Consider the following 15,771-nt stretch of genomic DNA (forward strand, 5'->3'; position numbering starts at 1 on the left):
TTTTATTTTTATATTGTTAAATTATATTATATTATATTATATTATATTATATTATATTATATTATATTATATTATATTATATTATATTATATTATATTATATTATATTATATTAAAATATATCCACAGTTGTCCAAATAATGTCCTGTAAATGTTTTATAACAAACGTGCACCCATTTTTAATGGATATGAATAGTAGAACAATTGATGTATAGTAGTCAGTCCAATTCAAAGCAGCAGCAGTTTTTTTTTACAGTTGTAAAGAATAACTGAAGTAAATATTTATGGAGCTTTGAATCTGTGTGTGTTAAAAAAAAAATATATATATATATCATATAATAAAATATAACAATGCATAAAACATTTTTTATATTTATTAATATATATATATATGTGTGTGTGCGTGTGTGTGTGCGTGTGTGTGTGTGCGTGTGTGTGTGTGCGTATGTGTGTGTGTGTGTGTGTTTACGCACATTTACATAAGTAAATAAATAGACTCAACTATAGGCAAAAAATCTGTGGCCAGATTTCATGTGGGCATACAAATAAGTCACTGCCTCTTTAGATTACTCTGATTGAACGTCTAATTTTACGTGAATAATTATTGTTACCTTGACTCTTGTCTCATTTTTTGCTCATGACAATTTCCCATCATGCAGGTCTGAACATTCTAGAGCCCACCAGGAGCCCTGAGATCCCACCCAGAACCAACAGCAGCTCTGTGGCCGTTGCGATTCTTGTGCCTTTTTTTGCCCTCATTTTTGCAGGCTTTGGCTTTTATCTCTATAAACAGAGGTAGGTGCGATCACAAGGGAAGTACAGAAGGAAAACGATTGCCAGTGGGCACCTTGATGTCAAAACCACATCGCTTTGACATTGACGTCAAAAAACATGTCAAAACTGCAAACCGATTTGATGTCAGACCTTGATGTCTATTTAACATCTGCACATTGATGCTCTTTTGACCACCAAATAACAACACAAAAAGTATGATAATAAAATAATAGTTCCTTACATTCACATAGAGCTTTTCTGGACATTCAAAAGCATATTACACGTGTTTTTCATGGACCACCTTAAAAAAATCATCTGAAAGCTTAAATTATTCATTCATTTTCCTTCGGGTAAGTGCTTTATTGATCAAGGGTCGCCACAGCGGAATGAATCGCCAACTATTCTGGCATAGGTTTTACACATTGGATGCCCTTCCAGTCGTAACTTAGTACTGTAAAACATTCTCATACATTCTCGCATTCACACTCACTCACACACTACGGGCAATTTAGTTTATCCAATTCACCTATAGCGCATACCAACTGGCCCAGCCAGGACTCGATCCAGCGACCTTCTTGCTATGAGGCGACAGTGCTAACCACTGAGCCACCATGCTGCCCAGGCTTAAATTACAAATTTACACTGGATTTTGCATCCCTACAATCCGTGTAAACTACTGTGACGTTAAATAGACATTTCCATCTAAAGTTGCGAATTAAATTCATGCGCAAAACTGGAATATGGCATAAAAAGACGTGCGAATAAAGCAGCATTTCCATCCAATGAGTCAAAGGGTGCTTTCACACCTAGACTTTTGTTTCGGAACCTGCCACATTTCCCCAGTTAGCGCGGTTCGTTTGCGTATGTGAATCCAGCAATTGCTCTCGGATCCGCGCCAAAACAATCGTTCAAAGATCGCCTGAATGAGGTGGTCTCGGCTTGATTGAAACGAACTCTGGAGCGGATCGATTGTAGTGAGAAAGCAAAACGATCCGAACCAGGATATATCATAGTGTATTATGGATATGTATTAGACATATGGCTATTTTAGGAGAGAATTATGAGTAGGGTGGGATGTCATTCCTATCGGCAGATGTGCGTTTCATATCGAATACGAAAGTGAAAGCATGTTAACTATTAATGAGAGCAGCTGTTTATTCGAGAATTGACTGAACAGCAGTCTTGGGCCCAATCCCAATTTTAATTTTGTACCCCTACCCCTTCCCCTTGGCCCTCACAACCGAGGGTTAAGGGGAAGGGCTTCAAAATGTACCCCCCAGATTTGGGACAGGACTACAGCATCTGCACACGTCATTAGATGTCATCGCGATCTCATGCTTGATATGAGATTGACATTGTAACAATTTCTATCCCTGTTTCGGAACAAAAGAATTGATCCACAGGTGGGAAAACACCCAAAGAGAACAAAATCATCACTTCCTGATTTACTGGCGTCAAATATCAAAAGTAAAAACATAATTTGCTGCAGTAGGAGAAGCTGTGTGAATCGTTTCTTTATTTAACAAATTACTTCTCAAAAGAAAATGCCGAAATGCAATGAACGTGTGGTGAAGGCGTGAGATGCGGAGCACAGACAATTTTGGAGGTAATAATAATATAACCAATGTTGGGGGTACGTCACGTTACGTGAGTTACGTGATAATATTACTTTTCTAAGTAACGAGTTAAGTAACACATTACTTTTAAATAATAAGTAATAACACTTGAGTTACTTTTATTATAAATGTAGTGCGAGTTACATTTCAGTTAAATTAAATAGCTTTATTTAAAAAATTGCTGATTTATAAATGAATCCGGCACTCAATGAGGATTGCGCTATCCACAGGAACTGACAGAAACAAAGATGGCAGAGCCTTACATTTCTGCAATGGACATTTTCTCATTCTGAACGCATGGAAGGCAAGGAATAGGTTTTTAAATGGAGTAAATGGAGGTTATACAGTGTGTTGTCAATTGCAGAGCTCCATTATTTAAAAGAAAGGAAGAAGAAAAAACCTGCAAGTTCTGAAAGAGATCAAACCTCAGTCAGGTCAGAAAAAGTAACTCAAAAGTAACTCAAAAGTAATGTAATGCATTACATGTCATAAAAAGTAACGCAACTAGTTACTTTATTGGAAGTAACTCAGTACTGTAATTCATTACTTTCAAAAGTAACGTTGCCAAACACTAATAATAAAATGGTTAAGGCGTTTTAGAATGACCAAAACAACCGTTCAGGTGTTTTACTATGTGCTCATCCTGCTGGTTTGTCCATTCGCACACCATTTTTATCATCACATGATGTCTTATAACAAAACTACATGACCTTTTTAAAGCACATACTGGAATTTGTTCGGTAAAAGTGATTCCATCACAGTTAATGCACATCTTTTCTTACTGAACAAAAAGTTTATCATACTCAGTCATGCGTATGTTTTTTATGCAAATTTTTAAAATTTATGCGCATATTGGCGCTTCCATCAACCACTTTTTATGAGCATATCCAAAATGTGCATAAAAATAGGTGGATGTAAACATAGCTAATGGTGTTCAACACTTTTTTAACATGTTTGTAAAGTCAATTTGATGTCATGTTGACATCAAGGTAGAGAACTGCCATTAAATCAGTTTGCATTTTTTGTGTTTTTTGATGTCGTTTTGAAATTTAAGGTGCCCGCTAGGTTGTGATTTCTAATGTCTGATGTCTTTTTCTTCTGGTTCAATGGCAGGAAGTCTGATAAAGCGGAGTACAGCGGCTGCTCTGTGCATGAAAACAACAACGGTCAGGCTACATTCGAGAACCCCATGTACAACACCAACTCCAAATCCATCGAGGGAAAGGTTGTCCGCTTCGATCCCAATCTCAACACGGTTTGCACAATGGTGTGAGGGTTCCACGTGGTTTGAACTGTCACTTTTACGTTGGTATATACAGTTGAAGTCAGAATGAGTCGCCCTCCTCTGAATTCTTTCAAATATTTCACAAATGATGTTTAGCAGAGCAAGGAAATTTACACAGTATGTCTGATAATATTTTTTCTTCTGGAGAAAGTACTATTTGTTTAGTTTTGGCTAGAATGAAAGCAGTTTTTAATTGTTTTTAAAAACTTTTTATGGTCAATATTATTAGCCCCCTTAAAAAATATTTGTTTTCGGTTGTCTACAGCAGTGTTTCCCAACCCTGTTCCTGAAGGCACACCAACAGTCCACATTTTAACCTCTCCCTTATCAAACACACCTGAATCATCTTATCATAACATCAGAAGAGACTCTAAAACAGGGGTCACCAATCTCGGTCCTGGAGGGCCGGTGTCCCTCCAGGGTTTAGCTCCAACTTGCCTCAAAACACCTGCCTGGGTGTTTCAAGTATACCTAGTAAGACCTTGATTAGTTTGTTCAGGTGTGTTTGATTAGAGTTAGAGCTAAAATCTGCAGGACACCGGCCCTCCAGGAACAAGTTTGGTGACCCCTGCTCTAAAACCTGAAGTTAATGGGTCAGATAATGGAGACATCCAAAATATGTACTGTTGGTGTGCCTCCAGGAACAGGGTTGGGAAACACTGGTCTACAGAACAAACCATCGTTATATAAAGATTTTCCTAATTAATCTTACATGACTAATAACCTAGTTAAGCATTTAAATCAATGTCACTTTAATCTGAATACTAGTATCTTGAAAAATATCTAGTAAAATATTACGTACTTTCATCATGACAAAGATAAAAGAAATCAGTTATTATGAATTAATTATGTTTAGAAATGTGTTTCTTCTTTCCATTAAACAGAATTGGGGGGGGGGGGGGTATTTGGGGGGGGCTAATAATTCAGGAGGGCTAATAATTCTGACTTCAACTGTATGTTGTTTTAGTGTCTTTGACTCAACTTGAAAGCACAGTTTAGGGTGCAGTTCTCTCACTGCAGCTCAAGGCTATGCGCGGATTTGCAGGAAAACATCCGTTTCTTCACTGTTCGAGTGGAGAATTATATATTATATACATCTCACTCTGAGAGTGTTGATTTTGTATTTAAAAGCAGAGAAAAAAGATAAAAAGGTATATATATATGTTGTTGGGTTGTTTTTTTCTCGAATTCTTTTAAGCCATTCCAAGGGCGTTCACACATACAGCGATTTCGAGAGTTGAGAAATGTTTGAAGTGCTCTATTAAGCTATTATTTACCTTTCATGCGGTGTATAATGTAGCTGTTTGTGAATGTAAAACGTCTGCAGGGTTTCAAAGATCAAAGTACAGATAAATAGAGCTTTTTGTTTCTTTAAAGTGAGAAGTGAGAGTCCTCAGTCATCCAGTGTTATTTCCTGCGCAAATCTGTGTAAGTTTGTAACCAATTTCCATAATGACTGTCTACGGTTTTCATTGGCTCCAGCTGAGACTGGAGGAGTTTGTTTGAGATGTCGACATTTAACACATTAATGTTTTCTGAGCAGCAAAAGCAAATCCACCTTCGAAGGATGAACACTGAAATTAATATGTAAAATCTGTGCCGTTGTTACTGTTTGTATCTGAGAATGAGCTGAAATTCTGGTTTGGTAATGGGGATTTGGTTTAGACCGATCACAACAGACTGAGGGTACATTTACATGACAGCAATGTAGCCAAAAATGAAAAGTTTCACATTTACTTCGCGTTTTTAAAACAAAATCTGTTTACACATGCACGAAAATCGCCAAAAACTGTGTATTTTGTACATCAGGCCAGTATAGACCATTTCACTGTGGTAATGTCACTGGCCCATAAACGTTTCCTGCTTAATATCAAACTATTTCATAACTGTAACAAGAGGCAATTCAATCATATCTTAATGTTAAAACAGCGGTCATAACATTATTTATCAAAATGTGGACCTTTTTGGATTCTCAAAAGCCATGGAAATATAAAACAGGAAATACGTTAGGACCCTTGTTATTGTTCACATCCCTCAAAATGGTCTATTAGGTGGTGTCACCTTGTTAGTAAACAGTATCTATAAGGAATGTGTATGTTTAATCTGCAGTGTGAGTAAGATGCATCTCTGCTGTTGTGTGTCAATATAGGAGACTGAGAAAGCCAGATGCAGGAGATGAAGTAATGATGATAAAGAAAGAGCAGAGTTTATTGAATAATCTTAGTTGTGGATGATTCAATGCTCACAGGATAAATCCAACAAGTCTTATTATACCACAAGCAACAGCAGTGGGAAATTACTGCTTTACAAAATTGTTCAGAGACAATACAGACCTTGAAATGGAGACATTCTCTTATCTCTTACTCATAAAAACAAGTGTCGGTTAATCCACACAGTCATAAGATTATAAGAATATGGAAAAATTAAATAGTAATGAAATGGTAATTATATGAAAATAATAATATATAATAGTAAAGAAGGAGCTGAGCAGAAAGGCAAAGCTCTTGATTTACCGGTCAATCTACAGTACGTTCCTACTCTCACCTATAGTCATGAGCTTTGGGTCAGACCGAACAGACAAGATCTCGGATACAAGCAGCTGAAATGAGTTTCCTTCACAGGGTGGCGGGGCGCACCCTTATAGACAGGGGGAGGAGCTCAGTCACCCGGGAGGAGCTCGGAGTAGAGCCGCTGCTCCTCCACATCGAGAGAAGTCAGCTGAGGTGGCTCGGGCGTCTGTTTCAGATGCCTCTAGGACGCCTACCTAGGGAGGTGTTCCAGGCATGTCCCACCGGTAAGAGGCCTCAGGGAAGACCCAAGATACGCTGGAGGGACTATGTCTCTTGGCTGGCCTGGGAACGCCTCGGGATTCCCCCGGAGGAGCTGGAGGAAGTGTCTGGGGAGAGGGAAGTCTGGGGTTCTCTCCTAAGACTGCTGCCCCCGCGACCCGGCCCCGGATAAGCAGATGAAAATGACATGACAATAATAATAAAATATAAAAACATAATCAAATGACAAATAATAATTAAATAATTAACTAATAATCAATAAAATGATAGTTATATAAATGACTAATGATTATACGATTAAATTAAATAATTACATGAAGAATTAATCAATATAAACAATATTATATATGAAAATAAATCACAACACAGATGAATGGTCACTTTCTTCAAACAACGCACACATAAGTTCGCTACAAGGATTCTCCGATCCTTAGATTCTCCATCACAGAAGTAAATAAGTGGCATACGTACATTCCTGCTACTGTTTTGTGCGTACGCCACATTTCATTTATAAATGAGACCCCTGATCCTTAAACCAACCATTTCAGACTCTGAGAAACAAAAAACAATGTGCAACCTTTAAAATGGCATAATAGAGGCACTTTATACTATTCAAAGCAATGACTATCAGGAACGAAGACATTAGATGTGATAACACGATCCATCTCTTGTCAGATACCGTAGCTAAAATGGAGAAGTTAATGTTCTGTATGATTTCTGCTCTCCAAAAAAAATGACGCATGAAGAACCTTGTCAGAAATCATGAGCATTTACAGTTCGTTCATGCAGTTCTAATCGTTCATTTAGATGCTTAATTGCTGCCGCGATTTATAGCCAAGACTCTTTCCTCTGCAGAATGCTCATTTTTTTTAGCGGATTGTTTGTCAGGAAAGCATATTTTTGGTTGAGTTTGAGAAGTAATATGCTGTATATGTGGATGGCCCTTTAGACTGTGCACATCTTCTCATCATCATCATCATCATCATCACAGTGTGCTTAAACCATACAAACCTCCTGCAGATCCAGAGCATGAGCGTTCCTGTTGGATGTGGCTCATCGTTTGTGCATTCAACACACAGGTTTTTGTTTTGTTTTGTTTAAAGTTCAGAAATTATATCTGTGGCGCATTGCTTTCACACTGTTACAATAAGGTTCTATATGTTAATGCATTTACTAACATTAACTACCATGAATAAGTGCTGTAATGAAGGTTCTGTTCAGTGTTTGTTCAAGTTAGTTAATGAAAATACAGTTGTTCATTGTTAGTTCATGTTGGTTCATTAACTAATGTTAAGTCTGGATTTTAATAAGGGATTAGTAAATGCTGAAATGTGATAAATAATAAGTGATCTACAAGTTAATGTTAGTAAATACATAAACTAATGAAGCCTTATTGTAAAATGTGAGCCTTTCACCTGTGGGTATTTTAAAGGTGAAGTCTGTACTGTGTATATATTACAGGCGCTGAAAAAATGATTCGTTGGATTTATACTTTTTTTTTATTGTTTTAAAGGTGCTGTATTTAAGTTTTTGGCTCTTCTAAAGCATAAAAATAGCATAATATGTTAGCAGATATTTAAGAAACATGCTAAGTGAACATTCTTGTTTATCTGAAAAACAATGCTGAAGTCAGATATTCAGCTTTGAAAATGTGCGTTATGTGCCTGAAAGGCTGTCTTTGTTTTGGTTCTTTGGTCCCGCCCACTGCCAGTTTAGCCAATTATATTTCAGCACCCTGGGTTGCCTTCATGGAAAACAGCATATTTGATTTATTTAGTCATGAAGGCTCTCGGAGTATGCGTCTATGACTGAAATGCGACCTCCGGTGGACAGTAACAGACTCCGGAATGAAACGCAGTCTCAGAGTTCCACATGAGGTGGTTATTAATTAATAGCAAATAAAATAAATATTACGAATGTAAACATTAGGTGAGCAGGTTACACTGTAACCGCGTGTCCTAACAACTCGCTACATGACAAGGTTTGCAGTGATAAGCAATTGGGCTGTTTGCACCAGACGAAACACCACAGAAATGTAAATAAAGCCATTCGGAAGCACAGAATAGTTCACTCACTTCACTCCGGCTAATTGGTAAGGGTTTATAATCTAATTATTACATATTAAACCTCTTTAATATTATTAAATGAACATGCTGAATCACTGATATGTGTTGGTTTAATATGAGTCACAGTTCTGAAGTTCAATTTCAAACAGTTTATTTTATTTTCCAGATCTGAGGTGAACTATCTGCTGCTGCTTTCAGTAGTACGGAAATAAATGTCACGTAAAATGGCATTCAAACTCACATTATTAGCATTTAACACTGAATAAAGTACATGAGGTGTACCTGAGGTGGTTATTGTCACTTCTGTTGATGTCGTCAATCTGGCAACCTGCATTTGTTTTGAACCAAGCACGCAATACCTAGTTCAACCACTGGGTGACAAACATACGTACTGCACCTTTAATGTAAGTGGTTGGAAACAATTTATATGGGTTGAATTTAAACAAATTAAGTTGAACATTACTACATTTAATTTGTTTGTTTAATTTCAGACCATATACTGTAAGTTGTTTGCAACCACTTACTAAAAAAAAAAAAAAAGTAAATCCAATGAATAATTTTTTTTCAGTGTGTGTCGGCTGATTGCCTAAAGAGTGTTAAGCTGTGGTCACACTAGAGTTTGAGCATGCAAAATTCTGTCGTATACATCGCTGTGAAAAGGGGCGAGATAAAACAAGATGATTAGACATCAATAAAATGAGCAATTACTGCATATTTAAAAAAATTTGTACAGTGAGGTCATGTTTTGATCTTCTATTACGCTCACGCAATCACAGTTTTGCGAGTTTTATTCAGGTATTGAATGTCTGGCTCATCCATTGGCTGTTCACACTGGAATACAAGAACTAAAGATATGTTTATTGCACTTTGAGTCAATAACTTAAATGATTGAGTTTTTAAAATGCTTTCAGAGACTTTTCTGCTTGCCAAGATTGCATTTTTTTTTGATTGAAACTACTAAATAAATTTACAAAAATGTGGATTTTTAGTACAATTTGAAATAACTGTTATTATTTGTTAATAATGTTTCAAATGTAACTTATTCCTTTGAATGAATTAACATTTATTATTGTAACAATGTCAATGTTTACTCCAATCTTCAGAAATCATTTAAATATGATTTGTTGATTAATTTGATAATAATAATTCCTATTATAATCAAAAGGGTTTTTTTCAGCATAACAGTTTTGCCATACATTCTTTAAACAATTCTCATCCAGAAAGTTAGAAATGAAATGGCATTTATAAGAAAATAGATATATATTTTATTGCATTATTTTATGTGTAATTTTGATCAATCTTTAATCCGTGATTAATAATGAATCATTGCTGAATAAGTATTAAATTCTTTAATTAAAAACAAATCTTAGTTCATCGAGCAGCATCATGTGAGAAATAGTGAAAAAATGCTGAAATCCAGCTTTTCAGCACAGGAAACCAGTTATTTTAGCAGTGTCAAGTTACTTTACGTTATTAAGTTACCTTAAATAAGTGCATATGTTTTTTCTGCCTAAATCTTATTCCACACTTTTTATGTAGCTGCTTTAACATTCAACATTCATAAATGCTAACAAACCCTCCTTCTCCAAATATACTGTAAATGAACAGATTCATCTGAGTGATCCACTTTTCCAAAATAAATATCCTCAGTCAATCTAAAGTCAGGCAAATCCTAAAAAAATGATGCAGATTAATAGCCAATGACATTTTTCTAACATGCAATCTTTTGTTTAAGAATTAATGTTTTAAAATCTTTGTTTTAAAGTTTTACTAACTGAATTTGGAGTTTTGCTAATAAATAAATTCATATATATATATATATATATATATATATATATATATATATATATATATATATATATATATATATATATATATACATATATATATATATATATATACATATATATATATATATATATATATATATATATATATATATATATATATATATATATATATATATACATATATATATATATATATATATATACATATATATATATATATATATATATATATATATATATATATATATATATATATATACATATATATATGTGTGTGTGTCTGTGTGTGTGTGTGTGTGTGTGTGTGAATATATATATATGTGTGAATATATATATATATATATATATATATATATATATATATATGAATATGTATATATATATATATATATATATATATATATATATATATATATATATATATATATATTTCACTTTCTGATGCAGAATTTACACACTTCACCTTTAAAAGTAAAAATTACTTAAAGGCATAGTTCACCCTAAAATGAAAATGTACTCCCCATTTACTCTCCCTTGTGTGATTTTAAATATTTATTATTTTCTTTTATCTTGTTGAACACTAACGAAGATACTCTGATGAATGTTTGAAACCGGTAACCATTCACAGTACGCAAGACAAATGGAAGTCAATGGTTACAGGTTTCCAACATTTTTCAAAATATCTTCTTTTGTGTTCCACAGACTAAAGAAAATGACCAAATGTTCAATTTTGTGTGAACTACCCCTTTAAGTAACCCATTCGATTATGCGTCATGTTTTAATTTAACTTCATGAGTTCACAGATGCCTCTGATTCCAGTTTATTTGCTCACGTCAGGATCAAATCCAGCTTCAATACATTTCATAACTCATAATAGTGCCTTGTATGATATTCCACTGGTGTTTGGGATGGGGGTGGGAAGAAAAATGGGAACTATTTTTCTGTTTGTTTGTTTATTTATTGATCAGCTACAGTCAGTAATGGTTTAATTGTTCTCCAAGAAGTCACGTTTTGCACATACCTGCCAAATATGATCAGATATAGCGTCAGTGCTATGTTTGAGCTCTCTGTGCCGCTGCCCATGATGTTTGTATATTTCTACATTTCTACGTTTGGGGGTTGCGATTGTTGAGCGGCGTCGTCGTGCTGTGTTTGGCTCTCATTTTTGCGACAGTGTCAGAAATTTAGGATTGCTTTTAGCCGTGGGTCCATCACCCCTGTAAATGCATTCACATCAAATGTACAGATATTTAAACTTTTTTGAAAAGAGTTATATTTTTGTGACAAATTTGTAAAATAAAAAAGGTCATGTACATATATTCATTTGTAAATGCCACTTACAAATAAAAAGTAATTTGCTTTTCTATATTTTGCTGGATTGTTTCGGTGTCTGTGTAATGAATGCATGAGGACTGGCTAAATAAGTTGTATTTTTTACAATGGTTTTAAGTGATGTGGCTGTTTTTGAAAGATAGTCATTTTGGACCCAGGTACAGTATGTATGGAGTGCATTTATGTGTAAAAAAAATAGAAAAAACTATTTTTACAACATTTAACACGTATATTTATTTATGCTGTGTGTGAATTACAGTAACTGTTCTCTATTTGAATATACAGTTGAAGTCTTAGAATTATTAGCCCCCTTTGATTTTTTTTTTTTTCTTTTTTTTAAATTTTCCCAAATGATGTTTAACAGAGCAAGAAAATTTTCACAGTATGTCTGATAATATTTTTTCTTCTAAAGAAAGTCTTATTTGTTTTATTTCGGCTATAATAAAAGCAGTTTTAATTTTTAAACCCATTTTAAGCTCTGTATTTTTTCGATAGTCTACAGAACAAACCATTATTATACAATAACATAATTACCCTAACCTGCCTAGTTAACCTAATTAACCTAGTTAAGCCTTTAAATGTCACTTTAAGCTGAATACTAGTGTCTTGAAAAATATCTAGTCAAATATTATTTACTGTCATCACAGCAAAGATAAAATAAATCAGTTATTAGAGATGAGTTATTAAAACTATTATGTTTAGAAATGTGATGAGCAAATCTTCTCTCCGTTAAAAAGAAATTAGTCGGGGGAGATAAACAGTGAGGCTAATAATTAAGGGGGGCTTATAATTCTGACTTCAACTGTACAGTCAAGCCTGAATTGCTTCACATCCCTGGAAAAGTCTGACTTAAAGTCAACCAGCTAGGTTTATTTGACCGGAAATGACACAGACTTCTCCTAAAAAATAGTAAGACAATGAAATTGAAAATATTTCTCAGCTTTTATTTACATTTGTACAAAAACTTTGTAAACTTTGGTAAAAATTTGCCGGGTGTATTTTTAATTGATCGCCATTGAATATGCATTTAGTTCTGCTTAGTGTTCACACTGTCACTTATGTTAGATCCCACTCTTCACGCCAGGTAAGATCTAGCCCCAGATGCCAGATCCTGTCAGAAAATGTCTGTTTGTCTGGGTATCCAGACAACAAGCCAGCGGAGCCGCTCAATACCCAAACCTGTTAACCAGTGCACTGTAAAGCCCAAAAAGTTAAGGTATCTCAAACCATTTGAGGAAACCAATTGCAACAAACCATTTAAGTGTAAAAACTAATCCTAATGAGTACTGTGAACTTAATCTATTTAAGTAAACGAAGCAATTTAAGCACAGTAAAACCCAATAATGAAGAGAACTCAAACCAACTGAGTACTGTAAAACTCGATAAGTTAAGACAACTCAAACCATTTGAGGAAAGTGATTGCTGCAAACTAATTGAGTTAAAAACTAATCTATTTGAGTACTGTGAACTTACTCCATTTAAGTTGAAGTATTGAGGTATTTAATTAACTTATTACCTTCAACACTGAGTTCAAAACTATTTTCAAATGAGTAGAATTAACTTAACAGTAAATTTTGAGTTCATTTAATTTGATAAAGTTGACTGTTGGGTTTTACGGTGTATTAACTGTTTCCTATCAATATAGGAGTTGACTGAGAAAGCCAGAGAGGAGCAGAAGCAGGAGACGAAGTAATGATGATGAAGAAAGAGCAGAGTTTATTGAATAATCTTAGATGTGTATGATTCAATGCTCACAGGATAAATCCAACAAGTCTTATTATACCACAATATCTTATCTCTTACTCTTAAAAACAAGTGTTGCTTAAATCCACACAGTCATATAACAAGATTATAACAATATGGGAAAATGAAATAATACTAAAGCAATAATTATAGGAAAATAATAATATAATATAATAAAAAGACAAATAATGATCAATAAAAATCTAAGCAGCTGACCGCTTCTGTATGCACGGCTTTCCCACTGTTACTTGTTTGCCCAGTGGCTTTTTGCATATGGCGGAGGATTTGAGACGCAAAGTGGAGTTGACTGTGATGACGAGGGTGAGGGCCTTTTCTTTTTCTGAATTGTTTTGAAAAGACTGTCGTATGGGTTTAGGACAGTGGGTGGGCGGGTCAATCGGTGCTTTTTAAAACACTATCGGTTGGGTTTAGGGAAGGAGGAGAATGAGTTGGTCGATTGGTCGGTCAGTCAGTCAGTTGACAGCGGCCTCTGGTGGATTTAAGCGAGAAGAGCAGGTGCAAATGGCAGTCGTGAGACAAATTTGAGATCTCAAAATTAATACACAGCGTCCTCTGGTGGATTCACGAAAACAAAAACTGCAAAAAATTGTACCTCCTGGCACATATTTGTCGCTCTCCAGAAATGTATATAGCGGTATGTAATCAGAACGAACCTGGGTTGAATTATGTATTTTCAGTGTATGATTATCCATATAGACTTCTTAATCATCATTATTATTATCATTATTATCATTATTATTATTATTATTATTATTATTATTATTATTATTATTATTATTAAATAACTATTATAAATCCAGGATTATTATAAATCCAGGATTTGACAGGAATGAAAAAAAAAAATTTGTGATGCTTTTCTCAAAATGTATGGTACTGGGACGTATTCGGTGCTCTCCAGAAATGCATTTAGGGTACATAATCAGAATGTGCCTGGGTTGACTTTTTTAAAGTAAGTAATCGCTTTTTACAGTGCAATTATTATTTTCGCAACACTCAAAAAAATAAGTTTGCTGTTTGTTCAAACTACTTAAATTAGCTTAAACAGTTTTTTTTAAGGACAACTTAATTGTTTTATGTTCAATCCACCTAAATTTGTCAAAGCTAAGTTAATGTAATTGCCTTTTGTTCTGTGTTAATCTGGAAATGCGCTTGAGTCACGTGTGCACCGCCTGCACAATATGTGTGGGTCGTGCAAGTTGCGGGCCTCCAATGAAAATGACAAAATTACACCCTGGCTGCGTTCACACAGGCGCTGATGAAGCATCAAGCGCAAGTGATTTACATGTTAAGTCAATGCAAAGAGACAAATAGACATCCTGGGGGCAATTCATGCGATTGAAGTGGTGTGAGTTAAGCGTTTTGCGTGATTCATTTGCTTTCTACGCACTCCAGTTGGAAAATATGAACCTCAGCGGACATTTGCGCAGCATTAACCAATCAGGAGCTTGTAAGGGCGTGATTATCACGTAGTGCCTGTTGTTGGTGTCCAGAGGGGAAATCCTCTTGCCGACACCTAACAACAGCTAATCAAACTTTCTCAAAATGTATGGTACCTACTGGGATGTATTTGGTTCTCTCCAGAAATGTATTTAGGGTACATAATCAGAATGTGCCTGGGTTGACTTTTTTAAAGTAAGTAATCGCTTTTTACAGTGCAATTATTATTTTCGCAACACTCAAAAAAATAAGTTTGCTGTTTGTTCAAACTACTTATTGAAAATTAGCTTAAACAGTTTTTTTGGAAGGACAACTTAATTGTTTTACGTTCAGTCCACCTAAATTTGTCAAAGCTAAGTTGATGTAATTGCCTTTTGTTCTCCCAACACAAATCAATTGTGTCAACCCAAGCGCATTCTGATTACGTACCCCTATATATATTTTGGAGAGAGCAAAATACGTCCCAGAAGCTATATTTTTTGCAGTTTTTGTTTTCGCGAATCCACCAGAGGCCGCAGTGTATACTTTTTGACATCTCAAATTTCTCTCACTAGTGCCATTCACACCTGCTGTTCTCGCGTAAATCCACCAGAGGCCACTGTCGACTGACTGACTGACTGACCGATCGACTGACCCACCCGCCTTCTTCCCTTAACCCAACCAATAGTGTTCTCAAAAGCACTGATTGACTAGGGACCACCCATTTCCCTAAACTCAAGTGACAGTTTTCAAAAGCAATCCAGAAAAAGAAAAGCCCTCGCAGTATCCTGATTTTATTTTTTTTTTACCACGTTTTCAGGTTTTACCACATTCTCTTATTTGTTTATTAGATTTTTTGGCTTCTGTTTTTGTTTTACTCGCTTTCTGGAACCGTTCTTCACTGGACTCGAACCCCGTCATCATGGTCAACTCCTCTCTG

At 35.0% G+C, this 15,771-nt stretch overlaps 1 protein-coding gene across 1 annotated transcript in view; it reads left to right on the forward strand.

Annotated features, from left to right (window-relative positions):
• csmd3a (CUB and Sushi multiple domains 3a) overlaps positions 1-4,414 on the forward strand; it is a 685,206-nt gene extending 680,792 nt beyond the window's left edge. Inside the window, exons 69-70 of the mRNA XM_056474744.1 lie at positions 659-794; positions 3,503-4,414. Coding sequence (XP_056330719.1) covers positions 659-794; positions 3,503-3,662 — 296 coding nt within the window. The 3' untranslated portion in view covers positions 3,663-4,414. The remainder of the gene's footprint in view (positions 1-658; positions 795-3,502) is intronic.
• Positions 4,415-15,771: the final 11,357 nt, after the last annotated feature.

This window comes from Danio aesculapii, chromosome 16 (assembly GCF_903798145.1).
Source record: "Danio aesculapii chromosome 16, fDanAes4.1, whole genome shotgun sequence".
NCBI classification, from domain to species: domain Eukaryota; kingdom Metazoa; phylum Chordata; class Actinopteri; order Cypriniformes; family Danionidae; genus Danio; species Danio aesculapii.